The 18,600-nt window shown below is 44.9% G+C and overlaps 1 protein-coding gene across 8 annotated transcripts in view; it reads right to left on the reverse strand.

Annotated features, from left to right (window-relative positions):
• The window catches only part of Kif13a (kinesin family member 13A), a 191,285-nt gene that overhangs the window by 70,077 nt on the left and 102,608 nt on the right, over nucleotides 1–18,600 (reverse strand). For all 8 annotated transcript variants that reach the window (XM_042278418.2, XM_015991218.3, XM_015991214.3 and 5 more), the window contains 5 exons: nucleotides 16,421–16,513; nucleotides 14,747–14,927; nucleotides 10,158–10,245; nucleotides 8,573–8,707; nucleotides 7,414–7,526 (listed from right to left, as the gene is read on the reverse strand). In XM_042278418.2, coding sequence (XP_042134352.1) covers nucleotides 7,414–7,526; nucleotides 8,573–8,707; nucleotides 10,158–10,245; nucleotides 14,747–14,927; nucleotides 16,421–16,513 — 610 coding nt within the window. The remainder of the gene's footprint in view (nucleotides 1–7,413; nucleotides 7,527–8,572; nucleotides 8,708–10,157; nucleotides 10,246–14,746; nucleotides 14,928–16,420; nucleotides 16,514–18,600) is intronic.

The raw sequence follows: 18,600 nt of genomic DNA on the forward strand, positions 1-18,600 counted from the left end.
CTGCTCCTGCAAAGAATCCCCAGCACCACCAGATCCCCAGCACCACCAGCCTAGACTCACAACCAAGCCCTCTCCTGGCCTCTGTGGGCAACTGCACGCACAGGACCATGCACAGACACAGACAGAGACGCATAAATTAAAAAAAAAAAAAAAGGTTTTTGGGAGCCGGTTGGTGGTGGCGCACGCCTTTAATCCCAGCACTTGGGAGGCAGAGGCAGGCAGATCTCTGTGAGTTCGAGGCCAGCCTGGGCTACCAAGTGGGTTCCAGGAAAGGCGCAAAGCTACATAGAGAAGCCCTGTCTATGGGTTTTGGACCAAAAGCAGAATAAAGGTTGCTGCAGTAAATATAATGGATGAAGGGAAGACTCTGAGTTGTGATTTCATTTTTTTCTTCTTGCTATACCTTAAAACTTTAATCACTGGAATTTGTCCCTAGCAAGTAGATTTCTGCATTGTTGAAATCTGGTGTTTGATATGGAATACATTCTTAGGGAATGGATTTATGTTATTCATCATTTTAATGGGTATTTCTTCTTCTCTGATTACTTATTTCTTGCTATTAATTTTATACCTATTTTATACTTTGGAAATGGTGTTAGACAAAAAGCAAATTGGAGGATTTTCTTATACAAGCTCAAAGTGAGTGGAACGGCGGTAGAGACAGCACGCAGCATCAACAGAGCATCTGGCCCAGGAACTGCTAAGGAGCTAAGTGCAATGGTAGGTCGAAACTTTTACAAAGATGACTCACTGTGAGTCACACCACAGCTTCCATAAGGAGATTTTTCCTTTTTTTCTCTTACATTTTATTTTACTGGGGGGGGGGAGTTGCAAGGGCAGAGGGTGGATACGAAGGACAGGGAGATGAATGGGATTGAGATGCATGATGCCAAAGACACGAAGAATAAATAAAAAGAAAGTTTTCAAAAGCTTTGCAAAGGAAACAAGGGCCTTGAAGATGAAGAACCCTCTAGAAGTTGAACAGTTATCCCAAGAATCTGCCTGTGAGTGGGAAGCCCAGAGGAATGAGAGAAGAGGTGGCCACTCACACCTTCTCTGATGCCAGGTTCCACTCACACTGTCCACTTTGAAGTTGATAGTGACCAAATGAGAGCCATCACGAAGCCAATCCTTTAAGACGACATGGGAATCAGTCAAGGAACTCAACATGGACTATGTGTAGTAGAATATTATTTTCAGGTATGTTACTTTTGTTTCTGTTGCATTTGTTAACTCTGTGAAGCTGTGTTACTGTGCCTGTCTAAAACACCTGATGGTCTAATGAAGAGCTGAACGCCCAATAGTGAGGCAGGAGAAAGGACAGGCAGGGCTGGCAGGCAGAGGGTATAAAAAGGAGAAATCTGGGAGGGAAGCCGAAGTAGCCAGAGAAGGAGGAGGACTCCAGGGGCCAGCCACCCAGCTACACAGCCAGCCACAGAGTAAAAGTAAGATTACAGAAGTAAGAAAAGGAAAAAGGCCAGAGGAAAAAAGTATAAGGGATAATTAAAGTTAAGAAAAGCTGGCTAAAGCACCAGGCTGAGCTCCAGGAGTCCAGGTGAAGAGAGAGAAGAGGGATTCTATGAGTAAGGGGCATCAAGACCATGATGGGGAAACGTACAGAGACAACCAAACCAAACTAGTGGGAACTCATGAATTGTGGACCAACAGCTGTGGAGCATCCATGGGACTGGACTAGGCCCACTGCATAGGAAAGACAGTTATGTAGCTTGAACTGCTTAAGGGCCCCCCCTGGCAGTGGGATCAGGATTAATCCCTAGGGCATGAGTGGGCTTTTTGGAGCCCACTGTCTATGGTGGGACACCTTACACAGCCTTGGTCCAAGGGGAGGGTCTTGGACCTGCCTCAGCTGAGTGTATCAGGTTCTGCTGACTTTCCATGGGAGGCCTTGCCTTGGAGGAGGTGAGAATGGGGGTGGGATGGGAGGAAAAGCTGGGGGTTGGGAGGAGGGAGGGGAAGGGATCTGTGGTTGGTATGTAAAATGAATAGAAATTTTTTTAATAAAAAAGGAAAAAAAAAGCTGGCTAGAAACAAGCCAAGCTAAGGCTGGGCATTTATAAGTAAGAATAAGCACTTGGGAGGCAGAGCCAGGTGGATCTCTGTGAGTTCAAGGCCAGCCTGGTCTACAGAGTGAGATCCAGGACAGGTACCAAAACTACATGGAGAAACCCTGTCTCAGAAAACCAAAAAAAAAAAAAAGTAAGAATAAGCTTCCATGAGTGATTTATTTGGGAACTGGGTGGGGGGCTCCCAAAAGAGAAAAAAAAAAACAAATAACAACAACTATACAACAGTCATTCTGAGGAGTCATTAAGTCATTAAGAGGACAGGCAGTCAGGAAAAGGCTCAAACTCCTGGGCAGCCAGCTTGTGGCTCAAGTTCTTCCATAACAAAACAAACACAAACCAGGAAAAGTATCCAAGAGGGGAAAATGAAAAGACTGTTATTAAGCTTGTAAGTCATAAAAAGTTGTATGACCTAATTATGCAAGTAATATATTTGAGTATCTCTTGAGTGGAACCCAATTTTGGAAATCCTAATAGACACTTATTATTATTATTATTATCATTATTAATTATTTTGTCAGAACTGGGGGCCTTGCATATGGTGAGCCTTCTTTCTCATTTTCTTCTAAGACCGGGTCTCCCCGAGTTGTCCAGGCTAGCTCTGAACTTACTCTGTAGTCCACACAAGCCTTGAACTTGTGTCTTCCTACCCTAGCCTCCTGAGTGACTAGGGTGACTTTACCACAACAGAAGAGATGGAGACCAGACTAGGAACAGTATGCCTAAAGTGGCTACTACTGTCTTCTAGGGAGTGGCCAAGGCTGAAAGAAGGTGAGGCAACCATGGATGGAGTCTAGGGGCCTTAGGAAGGGTGCTCCATGCACTAAATCAGTTTGTAGAGAAACTGAGGCAGCCCGAGTCCAGTTGTGGGGAAATGGCTTCTCCATCCCACTCTCTCAGACAGGTGGAGTTGCAGGCTGGCATTCTGATGAACAACTTCTCACCCTGGATCCCTGGGAATAATGTTTACAGATGAACTACATCCCGCTCATTCCTGGGCAGGGCAGGCACATGCTGCCTTTGGTGCCTTGATTCTTCAAACTTTAAAGCACTTAAGAGCTTTGGGAGATGTGAAGCCCCTGAATCTGCAGCCCGTTAGACACTGAAGTCCCCGTGAAGCTGCTGACAGGCCCGCTTAAGAGGATTATTAATGCTGTGTATGAAGAAGCTCGGCCGGGAGGCTGAGAGTGCATTTAGGAAGCACATCAGCGATTTCTTTAGCTTTAGCATCCGGCTGGTCACTGATCATCAGGCTTAGAAAGCCATTTGTGGGACTATGAACAGTTTCATCTTATTAAACATTGTTAGCACACGCTCAGCTTCCTGTGTGCCAGCCATTGTACTAAGCACCTTACGAAAAACCGCTGGCTGAGTGTTCACAGTAAGTATGCATGTCTGACAGCTTCCTCAGTCACGTTTTACAGGACAGGAAACTGAGAGAAGGCCACAGAGCTGGTCTGGATAACCAGGAAATTGCAGGGTCTCCTCTGGGAAGTCCATTTTGACCCCCACCCCCACCCCACTGTCATTCACCTCTGCTGGCTTCTCACTGTTCTTCACATGTTTCTATGGCAATCTATGTACCAACACATCAGCTCCAAAGCTATTCCCGCTCTTTCTCCCAAGGCCAGGGATGCAACGTACTTAGCCTGTGTTCTAATCAGTGCCTAATCATCACACACTTGCTAAAATGGGGTCTGCAAAGTTCAAGTTTGTATCTCTCATCTGAGATCCTGGAGTGCATGTGTGTCTTGAAATTCAGAGTCTTTCAGAATTTTGTATTTGTTACATTATACACTACAGGACTCCTGGAGGGATCTTGGACAGTCTCTATAATAAATATGAAAACATCCATGATGTGAGTAAATAAAGACGGTTGATGCAGAAACAGTCTAGAGCAATAGTCTAGAGGCTACATCATGAGGGCGGAGTGATCTTGATTTGATCTAGTCAAGAAAAGTCCTGTGCCTTCTGCTTCTAGGGTGGTGATGCTCTTTCTCTCCTGACCCAGAGGCTCCCTCAAAGGTCACCATCCTGTTGTCACATATTACCGTAGATGTCATGCCTTAAATCCACACAGCTTTATAATCTTACAGCTCTGGAGGTCAGAAACCCAGACTGCCTACCACTGGACTAAAGCCAAGGTGTTGCTGGGTCTGCATTCCTTGGGGGAGGCTCCAGGGAGCCCCCATGCTCTATTTTCTCCTACCTTCTACAGGCCACCCTCATTCCTCACTCATGGTTCCTTCCTCCATCTTCAAGCAGAGACAAAGTCACGTCTCTCGTTCCCCTTGCTGGGTCTCAGGCTCACCTGCATCCCTCTTTCATTGTAAGCAGCCTTTGACACACAGGGTCTGCCTGGATAATCTCTACATCCCAAAGACCCGACCCTAATTACACCTGCCAAATCCCTTTGCCTTGTACCATACCCACAGCTTTGGGAACTGACAGTGCGGAGCTATTTGGTATTATTCTGACTGTCACAGTGTGTCAAGTCCTTTTGCATTCCCAGCACCCACTGCAGGGATGGCGCAGAGTCCACGCATAACTCATGTTGGATGGACTTTCATTTGACAAGATTTCCGAACATCAGTTTATGAGTCTTTAAACTACCTGTTGCATCAAGAGACACAAAATGACCAGTTCTGTGCCCTGTACAAAAGGAAAGCTACAGACAACACTGAAAACAGAGGTCCCACCTCACGCAGCAGCAGGAAGGCCTACACACGCCATCCGTCAGGGATCTTGGTGTGCCAGTTAGGAAGAGCAGGATGCTAGCAGAACCCATAGGTCATTCTACAAAACTTGCTAGGGGATATAGACTATGTCACCACACGGCCCTGGGGCGATCCAGTCAGGATTTCTAAATAACTTAGTATCCAAATCTGAGGGAGCATCACCCATATTCTCGCTAGAACCTAAGAATCAGACTCTTCTAGGCAAACAACACACAGCTTTCCCACAGTCAACCCCAGGAAGCACACTTAGGGGTCAGTGAGCTCAGGTTTGCTACTTGACTGCTGTCTCTGGGGGTGCTCATCAGCCAGAGGAAGACACAGACTCCATCTTACAGTGCTGAGGGTGGGTGAGGACTGAAGAGAGGGCTCAGGGGTCAAGACATCGGCTGCTCCATTAGAGGAGCGGGGTTGGATTCCCAGCACCCACACAGTGGCTCACAACTGCCTATAATTTCAACTTCCAGGGGACCCTTCCGGGTCACCTACACACACACACACACACACACACACACACACACACACACACACACACCATCCTGCTCCTGTCTGTTTTCTCACCCCTTTCTGGGCTCTTAGGAAGAAGAGCTGCAGGTCCATCCCAGCCTCCTGCAATGCCTCGTCATGGAACATAACAAAGCCCCTCCTTGTCAGAGCCCCAGATAGGATGACTGGGAGGTGAACCCCCTAAAAAGGAGAGACTTCCCCAGCGTGTGCAGCTGTTTCATCTGATAATGGGGGTGATGCCTCACATATCTTTTAACTTTCTGTGCCAATATGATGTTAAAATGTCAAGCTGCGCAAACATGCTCCTGAATATATTTCCGCTTGTCACCTTCTGTTCAAGACAAGACCTCAAATTACAACTAATCAACACAGAGAGGTAACAACTATAAACTATTTTCTGTAGGACTTGGAATAATGATAGCAATTATGCTAATTAGAAAAGCAATACTGACGTAATTAGTGTTTATTCAGCACAAACCACACACCAGGCATTGTTCTGAACACATGACAGCGTTTCATTTTCGGCAATCTGAGGAAGCAGCTCCTCTTCAACCTCCCCTTCTTAGATGAGGAAAATGGGGCAGACTGGCTAAGTTGTTTGCCCACGAGACACACATCTATTAAGTAGTGGATGCAGGATGAACCTTGGGCAGCCTGGTCCTTGAACATACTTTTAGATACAAAAACCCGTACCCTCTCAATTTGGAAAGCAAAGAGACTTCCTCTTGCATTCAGGAGCTATCAGGAACCTGCAGACAGAGTCCTTCCTTCCTAGGTTCCTTGTTTCTCTAGAAAACTCCAACCCATCTCCCACCACTATGCTCTCTCTCAGACTTTGCAAAGCAACACACACACACACACACACACACACACACACACACACACACACACACACACACACACACGGAGACTCCAGGGTGGTATTTACTCAGTAACCGTTAGACTCGTCTATACCACTCATACGTAAATAGCATCAGCTTTACAAAGGACGCTAAGGCAGGCTTTTCTGTGACACGATCTGCCCTACAACACTGTGGTTTGAGGTTTACCCAAGATTGTATTGCAGGTCCTCCCTGACTCACAATGGGGCTAGCTCCAGATAAAGCTATCCTCAGTTGGGCCAGGTAGTGGTGGTGGCCCATGCCTTTAATCCCAGCAGAAGCTGAGGCAGGTGGATCTCTGTGAGTCTGAGGCCAGCCTGGTCTATATAGAGAGTTCCAGGACAGCCAGAACTGTTATATAAAGAAATCTTATCTTGGAGAACAAAACAAAACAAACCAAAAACCAAAAATAAAACAAACAACAACAAAAACAAACCAGAAAAAAAGCTATCCCCCGTCGGAAATGCTGAGTCAAGAACACAGTGAACACACCTGCCCCAACCAGCATCCCAGCTTAACATCCCAGCACACTGTTAAGCATTGGACGCGTTTTTCTAGTGAGCTGCGGGTTGGCATCATCTACTCAGCCTGGAGGTACAGATTCAGACTACACATTGTGCCAGAAAACCTGAAAGATCCTGAGCTGAACCCCTATGAGGGCTTGAATGTATTGCACATTTGGTCCCCAACCGGTGGTGCTGTGTTGGGAGGTTGTGGAAGCTTTAGGAGGTGGACTCCTGGGGAGTTTATGGCAGTGTTCTGCCTCTGGTCCACTCTTTGCTTTCTGATCTACCCATTCTGAAGAGAACCAGCTCCCATTGCCACAGCCAGGGGGCTGACTACTCCTGTCCCCAGGCTTTCCGCCATGATGGCCTGTTAACTGTGAGCCCACATCTACTGTTCCCAGAGACAATAAGAGTGAGGACTACTACAGCCCCCCTGAGCTGGGCCCAGCTCTCCACATGATGATACACACAGGCATTGTACCACTTGGCAGGGGGGTGGCTGGGCTATGCCACATGACTTTACTTCAATACATATCATACACTGGAACGATGGCAGACTGCCGTTTGTCCATCTGGCTTACCAAAGCTACAAACTTTGAGCCACCTTGCATTAGAACCACTGGATCCTCATCAGGCAACGAGTCCCCCAGACTCCAAGCAAACAGACCCAAAGCCACCCCAGTCGCTCCAGTCACCTTACTTGTTAATGTTGCTGCCTTCTTTCAGCCGCTCGCCCGCTGCTCCTGTCTTCGAGACTCTCTCGCTCCCCGCCAGGTCTACCAGGCTCACCTTGCTGACTTTCTCGCCCGAGTTCTAATGGCAGGAAATAAGAGAGAAACCGCCATGGAGGAAAGCCACCTGGATACTGACATATGGATCAACACCGTGATCCACAACACCACAAAGCGCTCCGGACACTAATCACAGTTATGTCAGCCAGCCAATCACTTCCTAGGAAAGCGCACTTTAAATCTTTTGACTTTGCATGTTTGTAATGGCACGTGTGTATCCCACCTTGTTGAAGCAGGCTCGCCCTGTTAGCCTCAGTGGTCCAGGCTTGCTGGTCCACAGGCTCCTGGGATTCTCCCACTTCTGCTCTCCCCGCTCACTTCATTATAGGAGTGCTGGGATTACAGATGTGCGCCACCACATTTGACTTGACGTGGATTACGGGCTTTACCCACCAAGCCATCTTCTGAGCCCCTAAGTCAAAATTTAAAACAGTGCAGAAATCTAACATTCTGCTCTGCAGCTGGGGAGAAAGTTTCCAGACTTCCAGGGCAGTCAGAAGTTAGAGGTTTTATCCACCTTGGAGGAAACACGAGCACATGAAGCTCCTTTGCATTTGGGTCAAATTCTACCTTTTTGAGATGTGGGTTTTAGATTGAATGTTGTAGTTTTTTGTTTTTTGGGTTTTTTTTTAGCATCCCTCGGTAGCCATGAAGTAGACTTGATCAGTTTTGGGGAAATTTTAGTAAGAAAGAACACATATTTAAAAGTTGTATGGAGATGTCACCATGCTAGTTAGGATATTTACACACAAAATCCATTTCTTTTTTTCAGACAGTCTCAAGAAGTGGAGGATGGCCTTGAACTTCTAGGTTTTATGCAGCACTGGAGAATCGAACCCAGGGCTTCATGCATGCTAGGCAAGCACTCTACCAACTGAACTATACCCCCAGCCCTAAAAAACGTCAATTAAAAAAACACCAGGAAGGCCTAACGACTTAGGTGAATTAAGTAACACAAATGGTAAGATGATAACACACAGTTCTCAGGCTCTGAATCCAACTGTGAAACATGTCCCCTGTTTATACTCTGAGCTCCCCAACCTCAAAAGGTTCTGCCTTGTCCCTCACCCCAGACTGCAGGTCGTACAGCGTCTGCGTGATGATGATGTTGAACACAGCATGGGAGCGGCTGCTCTCTTCATTCATGTTGGTTGCAGCGACCGTCCGTGACTTATTTCCCTCAGACATCAATGACTCGATGTCCTAAAGGCAAAGACCAAGAGAGCACTATGAGAAAACACAGAGGTACACCCTGCACCCCAGGAGTGTGCTCAGTATGATCCCACGCCTCAGCCATCCCCTTCCACAGAAACAGCCAGGCTCTTTTCCACACAGCGAGGCTCGCGCCTCCTCCCCACACAGAGCCTTCCTCCTTCTCCGCTCGAGCTCACTTCTTGTCCTGCTAACATCCCACTCGCTCCTTCGAACGTTCCAGAAGAGCAGACACTTACTGAGTACTGCACACACTCAAGAACAGTAGTTACCTCACTTAATTCCAACTCTCCTATACCTGTCACCAGGTATGGCTGCCTGTCCCCTGCTACCTGCCTCCCTCTGTGGACAATGGCTCTGCAAGAGCAGGGAACCTTCTCTGTTATCTTTGTAGCCTCGTTCCTAGTACACAGCCGGAGCCTGTGGGCTCTTAGGAAACATTTGCTGAATGAATGCTATGGAAGAAACTCGTCGCACACCAAGATGCTGACGTTCACGGAGGTCATCTAAGATTCCCCGTATCTAGGGAGAGGTAGCACTCAGGTGCAGGTGAGTTCCCTGGCTGTGAGTAATAAGTGACAAGATGACAGGTACTGAGCTCCATCACCATTAGCTGGAAAAACGGGCTTAGTCAAAGTGCTGACTGGGCACCTTTGAGTCAGAAGGGCTGTTTATCCTCATCAGAACCTCAGTGCATTTAAGTGAATAAGTCCAAATCTAACGTGAGAAATACAATATGTTTTTGTTTAAACAGCTGGGTGCTGATCCTGTCTTCATCTTACTTTACTAAGTCTCAGATGATAATGGGTCTCCTACGTCTCATATATTGTAAGCAAATATAGGGGCTTGTTTATTTATTCATTCTCTTATTCATTGGCGTTCTTCAGTAAAAGAACTAGAAATCTGTGTGGTAAGACTTCCAGGGTAATGACTATAGAAATAACAGCAGAGCATTACGTCTGGGTATGAAAGTCAAGGACAGGGAGGAACACAGATCAATTCTTGGGTAAAGGAATGTTCAGAAAAGCAGGAGCCAGCAGAATGAAGAGTATTAGAAATCAAAGCAGGGTCTGCCTACAAGAAGTGGATTAGTTAACTACCAAATACTGCACAGACTACCAGATTTCTTCAGAAGGATGTCAACGACCACTTTGGGGAAATGTTTCAACAGAGGCAAGAGAGAAACACTCAGCAACCTGAGGTCACCAGATGTTGTGGCCTCACTGTGAACTCTTCACAACAGGCATCTAGAAGTGTGACTGAAGGACTTGTCTCCCTGGGTGTGCTGGTCTGTACCCTGAGATTGTGAATGGCATCAGTATGCCATCGCATATCCATACAAAAACAGGCTCAGCATCGCCTATTCTGACTTACTGCCTTTTCTTCTTTAATGACGCTAAAAAACAAACAAACAAACAAAAAACCCAACTCTGACTCTTACCTCAAAGCTGGTGACAGCCAGCTGTGACAGACCATCTACATATGGCCCCAAGACCTTGTGTTCTCGGACTTTAAGAGACTGCCTGCTCCTGGAGGGGGAGAAGAACCAGACTGAATGATCTTATACACCTGGAAGCTTTGCCTTCTCCTAAGCATTTGGAAATTCAGATTACAGTTTCAAAAGGGATTTTAGTGATTAGAAGGTATTATGATAGCCACTTTACATGGACTAACAAAACAGCAATGTGAGAAACGCATTCGACTCTGATTTCAAACATTGATACTATTTTAAAATGTCTCTCTGTCTCATCCCAAGAAAAGTCAAAGCAGCTAAACCTAGGCTGGGTTCCCCTGTGTGAGGAGATAAATAAGCCTGTACATTCTTTATCAAGAACTATGGTGGTATTTTATTTGAACTGAAATGTGATTTTGATTGTATGTTAATAAATAAAGTTGCCCGGGGGGTCAGAGCCATTAGAGCCATAGAAAGAGTGTGGCGGTGGTGGCGCACACCTTTAATCCTAGATCTCTGTGTGTTCAGGGATACAGCCAGCATTGGAGAGATATGCCTTTAAGACCTGGAGGGCTGTACATTCAGACAGTGATGAGGCAGTCATGTGTTTGGGTTTACAACCAATGAGAAGGCAGAACAGAAAGACTATTTAAAGACATACACACAGGAAGTAGCTCTCTTTCGGGGAGCAAGGACCACCGCAGAAGGAAGGGTAAGATTTTAGCTCTGAGCTCTGACCTCTCGGCTTTCTCTTTTACATTGGTTCTGTGTTTCTTAATTAATAAGACAGTTGGTTACATCTACAAAGAACATCATAAATTCTTCTTGATAATGTCCTTATTTATCCTCTTGAGAATTCTAAATAAAACACTTGGATTATATTCTTTCCCCTCCTCAACTCCTCCTCACCCACCCAGCTTCATGTTTTTTCTCTCTTAAGGTTAAAATTATTTTAAAGAGATTTATTTATTTATTAGGTACACAGTGATCTGCCTGCATGTATGTCTGCAGGCCAGAAGGCATCAGATCTCATTATAGATGGTTGTGAGCCACCATATGGGTGCTGGGAATTGAACTCAGGACCTCTGAAAGAACAGCCAGTGCTCTTACCTCTGAGCCATCTCTCCAGCCCCTAAAATTTTTGAGTAAATACTGAACAATAATAAAATATTTTAAACTTTCATTTACTTTTTCAAGTTTCGCTGACTTAGTAGGCCATATGTTGGCAATTTTATACAGAAAGTCAAGTAATAACACAATTATAGCCACTGATGTATGCTGTGGGATGTTCTGTATGTCCTGTGGGAGCCTGTTCTTGGGTTCCTCATGGCTTTACCCAGCAGGTCTGCATAGAGGATGATTAGGACCACGGGCCTGAGTGCAGGTGTCTGAGATGGTCTGCACTTGGCTGTGCTGTGGGATGGTCTGTATGTCAAGTTGCTCTGATTGGTCAATAAATAAAACCTGATTGGCTGTGGCTAGGCAGGAAGTATAGGCAGGGCTAACAGAGAGGAGAAATAAAAGAACAGGAAGGCAGAAGGAGTCACTGCCTGAAGCAGCCGCCATGACAAGGAAGATGTAAAGTACCAGTAAGCCACGAGCCACATGGCAAGGTATAGATTTATAGAAATGGACTAATTTAAGATATAAGAACAGTTAGTAAGAAGCCTGCCACGGCCATACAGTTTGCAAGCAAAATAAGTCTCTGTGTTTACTTGGTTGGGTCTGAGCGGCTGTGGGACTGGTGGGTGAGAGAGATTTGTCCTGACTGTGGGCCAGGCAGGAAAAATCTAGCTACAGATGTGTGATATCTGTACTGGCTCTGCTGATGGCAATTTTGGGGCTCTAATTAATGTGTGTGTGTGTGTGTGTGTGTGTGTGTGTGTGTGTGTGTGTGTGTGTGTGTGTTCTGTCTGTGTGGGCACTCATGTGTCTGAGATGGTATACATATGGATGTCAGAGAAAAGTAGGTTCTCACCTTTTACCTGGGAACAAATTCACATCGTTGGGCCCAGCAGCAAATCCCATGAGCCATCTCACTACCCCTCTAGGGCTCTTGAGAATTTTAAATGGCTACCTCTGATTTGGGATCCATTTGAGACGTTTATCAGACAAATGAGATTTAAAACTTGAAGCTATTAGATTTTTCCTGTATTGTAGGTGCCATCTTTTTTATGGCATGGGGTATTTAATCGTCTTTCAAAGAGTTAATGCTTGGCGTCTCTCAGATGTGGGAAATCCCTGGTGCTTCTGAAAGTCTTGGCAAAGTTTCTGAAGCATTTTTCAGCTATCCCTTTTAATCTCACTTTTAAGGATGAGAATTCGAGGTAACTATAGCAACTCTGCTGGTCTCAGAGACCAACCAATCTGATCTTCAAGATAGCTACTGTCATGTATACAGCCCAGCAGTGGCTCCTTCTCCTTACCAACCAGATGCTGGTCTGCAGCCCAACAGCAAGAAGCCACCTAGCATACTATCAAGGGGCCCTATGCTGATATCTGGAATTCCTGCACGCTGCTGCTGCTCTATTTAATGAAACAGGCGCCTCCTTATCTTGTGACTCACAGTCCTATCTGCAGATGAATCCTCTAGAAACTCCTGTATCTATGTGCCAGGAGGCCTGCGTATGGAAGCTCAGAGCAGCACTGTCCCTAGGAAATGTGATGCCACACAAGTGACGAGAAAAGGGACAAACTGTGTTTGATCATGCAATGGACATTAAACAGGAGTAAAAACTATCACATTATTGTCCCATATAGAAAAATGAATGAAATGGATATATGCTGGTGCGGTTTATGCAAAGCTAAAATTGTACAAAATCATGGATAAACGCTACGGAAGAGAAAGAGAATGGTACATATAAAATTCCTAATAGCAGTTACCTTGGGGACCAGTGGGGAAAAGAGTAGGGGTCTAGGGGGACATATAGGAAGATTAAGAATTCCTGGTCAGGTTCCATTTTCTAAGACAAGTGACCAGTAGGCAGAGGTCGGTTTTGTTATTCTTTTGACCTCACAAACGTTCTCGTGTATAAGCAGTTAGTGACTCTCTCAAGTAAACACAACCTTTTTGATGACCAGGGGACATTCTTGATGTCTATAATATTATTGTTAAAACTCTTCCTTTCATTAGGGACCACAGGAGTGGGAAGTGGGCAGGAATGTTAGAGATCACAGAGCTGCTAAAACAACCGAAACGTATTTAATGGTATTTAATGTGGGGATGTGGTCACCAGGTTACATAGGAAAGTCAGGACACTGGACTGCCATTTGTGAAATACTTGAGGATGGGGGCATGTCCACACATGGCACAGATCTGAAACAGCAGGGAGACACACTCAGGTGTTAACTAAGGTTATTTCTGAGTGGTGTGATTAAATGTCAGCTTCATTTCTTATAGTTCGTAAGATGCATATGCCCTTTCTATATTTTTTCCCAACAATCTATTACTTTTAAATCAAAGCAAACTTTTGCCTGGAATCAAACTCATCTGGTTTTTAATCACCTAGTTTTTTGTTTTGTTTTGTTTGCTTAGATTTTTCAAAACATGGTCTCTCTGTGTAGCCCTGGCTGTCCTAAAACTTGCTCTATAGACCAGGCTGGCTCCAAACTCAGAGACCTGCCTGCCTCTGCCTCCCCAGTGCTGGCATTAAAGGCGTGCGCCACCATAGCCTGAATCACCTAGTTTTTGAAAGATGTAGATGCCTGGGTTCCACTGGCATCTCCTAAATTGTTTAGAATGGGTGTGGGAGCTCAAGCCAGTCAAGACTCTCAAAGAGCTCCCTACATGCTCCCAACACATAACCAGGGAAGGAGCGGTGGCTGCAATCCTCCTACCACTTTATTTCCAACTCAGAGTTGCCATTTTCCATTATGAATGCAAGGACCAATGTGTAATTAGTAGCACAATTTTCTGTTGTTTCTTTGAGACAGGGTTTCACTACATAACTCTGGCCTGGAACTCAGCCCAGGACAGCCTCAAACAGGCAGTAATCCTCCTGCTTCAGCCTTGGAGTGCTGGGATTATAGGCATGCACCACATCACTCAGATCTATAATTCATATTTATTTCATTTCATTTTATTTATCTTATGTATATGAGTGTTTCTCCCTAATGCATGTCTATGCACCATATGTGTGCAGTACTCACAGATGTCAGAAAAGGGCAACAGATCCCTTGGGATTGGAATTATAGACAATTATTAGCCACCTTGTGGGTGCTGGGACTGGAACCCGGGTCCTCTGGAAGAGCAGCCAGTGCTCTTAACCACTGAACCATCTCTCCAGCTCCTGTAACTTAATTTTAGTGAATTGTCCCTGGTGACAAAAAATAATACCAGTAGTAAAAAAAAAAAATCTTTTGACACGGTGATGTGAGTAACTTTACACGCAGTTTAGGATAAACTGCATACAATTGACACAGTGAAAAGTTTTGGGAAGCTCCTCACTTCAGTACATGAACTAACATCAGAGCAGTGACCAATGGCTCAAATATGTACACACCCTTGCAACTTTAATTTTAAGATCATTTAACTCTATTCTATCGATTTTCAAGCTTTATTTCAAGCACCCACTTACCCTTTGGGGTCCAAGAGGTCCCGGACTTTCTCATTATAAATTTCCATATATGATACTTCGACTTTAAAGGTCTGTGACTCATTTTGCTCCAGGGAGATCCTTTTAAACAGAGCACAGCAGAGCCTTGGGATAAGGCCCAGCTGCTCAGCATGGCCCATCATAGAGAAGGACTTTCCAGAGCCTGGAAAAGAGTGAGCAGAGAGATGGAAGGGTAGGAGAAAAAGCAAGCTGAATGCTTCAGTAACACAAGGTGCTTTTGTTCAACACCCAAAAGCCATCCAGAAAAAAATGGAGTTAGTTTGACCTCAAACCCAGATCCCTGAACAACGCTTACTCAGTTACTCTTTTCTCCTTTGCTTTAGAACCTCTGGTCTATTTTCAAAAGGTTGGTATGATCCATTAGGTATGAATGAGTGCCTAGGAATGCAACCACTACCAATGGACCCTTGGAGAGCAAGCCTGATAAAGTCACACCTTCCACGAGGTAGTATGGAAAGTGTTGTGTGTGTACGAATGTGTACACAAGTGCCTGTGTGTGTACAGAGCAGAGGTCAACTTTGGGTGTCATTCCTTTTCTGTCATCCTTGTTATTTGAGGCAAGGTCTCTCTCTGGCTCCAGAGCTTGCCAGGCACACAACAAGACTGACTGGCCATCAAACTCTAGAAATCTATCTGCCGCTGCCTCTGGATTATAAGTGCATGCCATCATGCCCAGCTTTTCTACATGGGTTCTGGTGATTAATGTGAAGTCCACAAGCCTGTAAGGCAAGCCTTCTACAAGATGAGCGATTTTCTTAGTTCTGGATAAAGGTTTATGGGGATCCAACATTGCACACACAGCAAAATCCCAGCAGTACAGTAAGCAACATGAACAGGATGTCACGGTTGGACTTATCACATACTACATTATCTGCATTCTCTTTCTGGATTTTTGTATAGTGTAATGCAGTAGGAGGAAGCGTTATTAAGAATTATTATTTATTTCCACTTTGAAAGAGCAATAGCTCAGAACAATAATAGCTGGATCACAACCTCATTTTGGATCTGTCCATTGTGACCAATTGCTCCACCTGCCTCATTAGAACCCACCATCATTTCTGTAGCCATGTGGAAGTCTCGGTAGTGGAGGAGGCTTCTAAAAATTTTTGTATTGATTCTACTAAAACATTTACACTGAGAAACTGGTGATTAGCTTTCCAGTTCAAATGTGGGTTAAAACTATAATTTAGGAAAATGACACTTAATGGTTTGGAACTAGCTACACTCATTAACACTGAAATCAGGCAATTACCAGAAATGGTGCATTTTCAAAAAGCGGGATACTTTTGATTGCATGAGTCAGTTCAGTCCAAAACATCACGAGAATTTTTCTGGGTTCTTAAGATCCCCCTGCCTTTTAAATGTTAGGAAATTATATTTAAGGTATGGATGTAGCTCAGTGGAACACAATTCATGCTTGGCACATAGGAGGTCCTGGATTGAATCCCTACTACCACAAACAAACCAAAAAACAAAGAGAAGGAAACATTAATTAACTAATTAATTAACTATTTTAATTAAGTGCTAGGGATTAAATCTAGGATTTTACATGTGTTAGGCAAGCACTCTTCCACTGACCTACATCCTTTCAAACACTTGTTTCTATCATCGACTGCAATAAAGGTAACATCTTACCTGTCTGGCCATATGCAAAAATACAAGCATTGTATCCCTGAAAGGCTTTCTCAAGAATTCCTTCCCCGAGGCACTTGAAAACGACTTCTTGACCTAGAAAAGAAGACAAACAATTAAGATTTATTCATTTGATGTGCATGTGTGGGTACCTACACAAGCCAGAAGAGGGGATCCGGCTCCCTGAAGCTGGAGTTTCACGTACTTGTGAGCCAAGTGACGTATCGTCTTAAGAGCAGCAAGCACTCTTCACTGCTGAACAATTTACCCAGCCCCCAGACAGATATTTAAAAGGAAAATTAAAAAAGGGTGATTTGTGTTGAGATGTGTGGGTTTTTAAAAAGAGATTTATTTTATGTGCATGAGCATTTAGCTTGCGTGTGTGTGTGTGTGTGTGTGTGTGTGTGTGTGTGTGTGTGTGTGTATACCACATGTGCAGTGCCCTCAGAGGCCAGAAGAGGGCGTTGGATCCCCTGGAACTGAAGTTACAGACAGTTGTGAGTCACCATGTGAGTTCTGGAAACCGAACCTGGGTCTTCTACAAGAGCAGCAGGTGGTCCTAACAGGTGAGTCATCTCTCCAGCCCTCTAAGGATGTATTAGTACAACCTTCTCTCATCCCCTCCTCTCAAAATTTAAAGGTATACACAATGCTTACTATACAGCTACATGTAAGAGCTGAACAAAGGCAGCTCCATGCACATAGGGTCTTGCTATGTTGCCCAGGTTGATCTCAAACTCACAAGTCCTGGTGACCCTCCTACCCCAGCCTGCTCAGTAGCTGAGACGTCAGGCGTGGATAACCACACCTGGCTCGCAATATCAGTTTTGCTCCTAAATTATAGCTGAACATCTGGCTTAAGTCATAATTCCATACTGCATCCTCTTTGACTTTTCTCTAGGGTTAAAGTTTCCACTCCTTGTTAGCAGGCTGGATAAAAGCGCTGTCAAACTTGGTTTCCTCTGCTTAGCTATTCCATCTAAATGTTATTCAACAGGAACTGTCTTGTTTCCCCATCTGGACTCAGTTTCCAACTCGTGAGAACCATGGCATACTTTTCCTATGTCCACTTCTTCACCGTGCAAAGTGTTTGCACAACCAACTGCTCAGAAACTGCTCACCAGTGGGCGTGAGTGATGGTTAATACTGATTGTCAGTCAACATGACAGGATCTACAATCCCCTAGACAGCAAGCCACTGGGCATGCCTCTGAGGGACTGTCTAGATTAAGTTAACATGGGGCGGACCTTAATTGTGGGCAGTAGCATCCCATGAGCTGGTATTCATCCTGGACTGAATAAAAAGGAGAAAGCGAGGTAAGCATAACCACTCATTGCTCTCTCCTCCCCGACTGCCAGCAAGATGTGGTCTGGGGCCTCACGCCGCTGCTGCCATGTTCTCTCTGCTGTGATGGAGTTCCTCTGGGATTGGGAGCCGGGAGAAACCTTGCTTCCCCAAACTGCTTTGACCAGGGGGCTGTGTCAGAGCAACAGGAAGAGGAACTAAGACACTGTCATTAGTAGATTCACAGGTCCACTTCATCTGTGTTCTCACATGAGGACAAAGACCAGTTCTGTCTCATGAATCCTTGCCAGAGCCCAGCTCCTGGGGCTTCTCCCATGAACCACACTAAGGTGGAGAGGGACAGAGTGTATTACGGCGTGTTTATTACACAGTCAAGATGGCATGCACTTCCTCACGTTGACTTCCCAACAATGAAGAGAATTACATTACACTTCCTTACTCCACATTCCTATGGTTTCCAGAACATTCACTCTTAGAGCATCTACAGGCACTACTGACTTAGGGACTATTTCCAGGCCTGGAAGGAGAGCACCCTGATATCAGAGATGACAATCTTTTTATCTTTGTAATCCTAGTGTCTTGTATGAAATGCCTAATAAATATTTGTTGAAAGAATGAGTCAGTTTAATCATTTTGTCTTTCAGTATATTTGAAAATCTCCTCATATTCAAAAATAACAAACTGCAAGCTATTACTGGCTGTGTATTTCTTTTTCATGGGAAGTTGGATAGGATTTTAGCACTGCCTTGCTGAACGTCAAGACTGCAGGACAAGACTCTTCAAAGACTGTCAACAAGGGATAAAAGCTGACGCTTCGACCACTAAGCTGCCAAAGAGTGAAATTCTAGCAACATCAAATACTGCTGAGTTGTAGAGAA

This window comes from Peromyscus maniculatus, chromosome 5 (genome assembly GCF_049852395.1).
Source record: "Peromyscus maniculatus bairdii isolate BWxNUB_F1_BW_parent chromosome 5, HU_Pman_BW_mat_3.1, whole genome shotgun sequence".
NCBI classification, from domain to species: domain Eukaryota; kingdom Metazoa; phylum Chordata; class Mammalia; order Rodentia; family Cricetidae; genus Peromyscus; species Peromyscus maniculatus.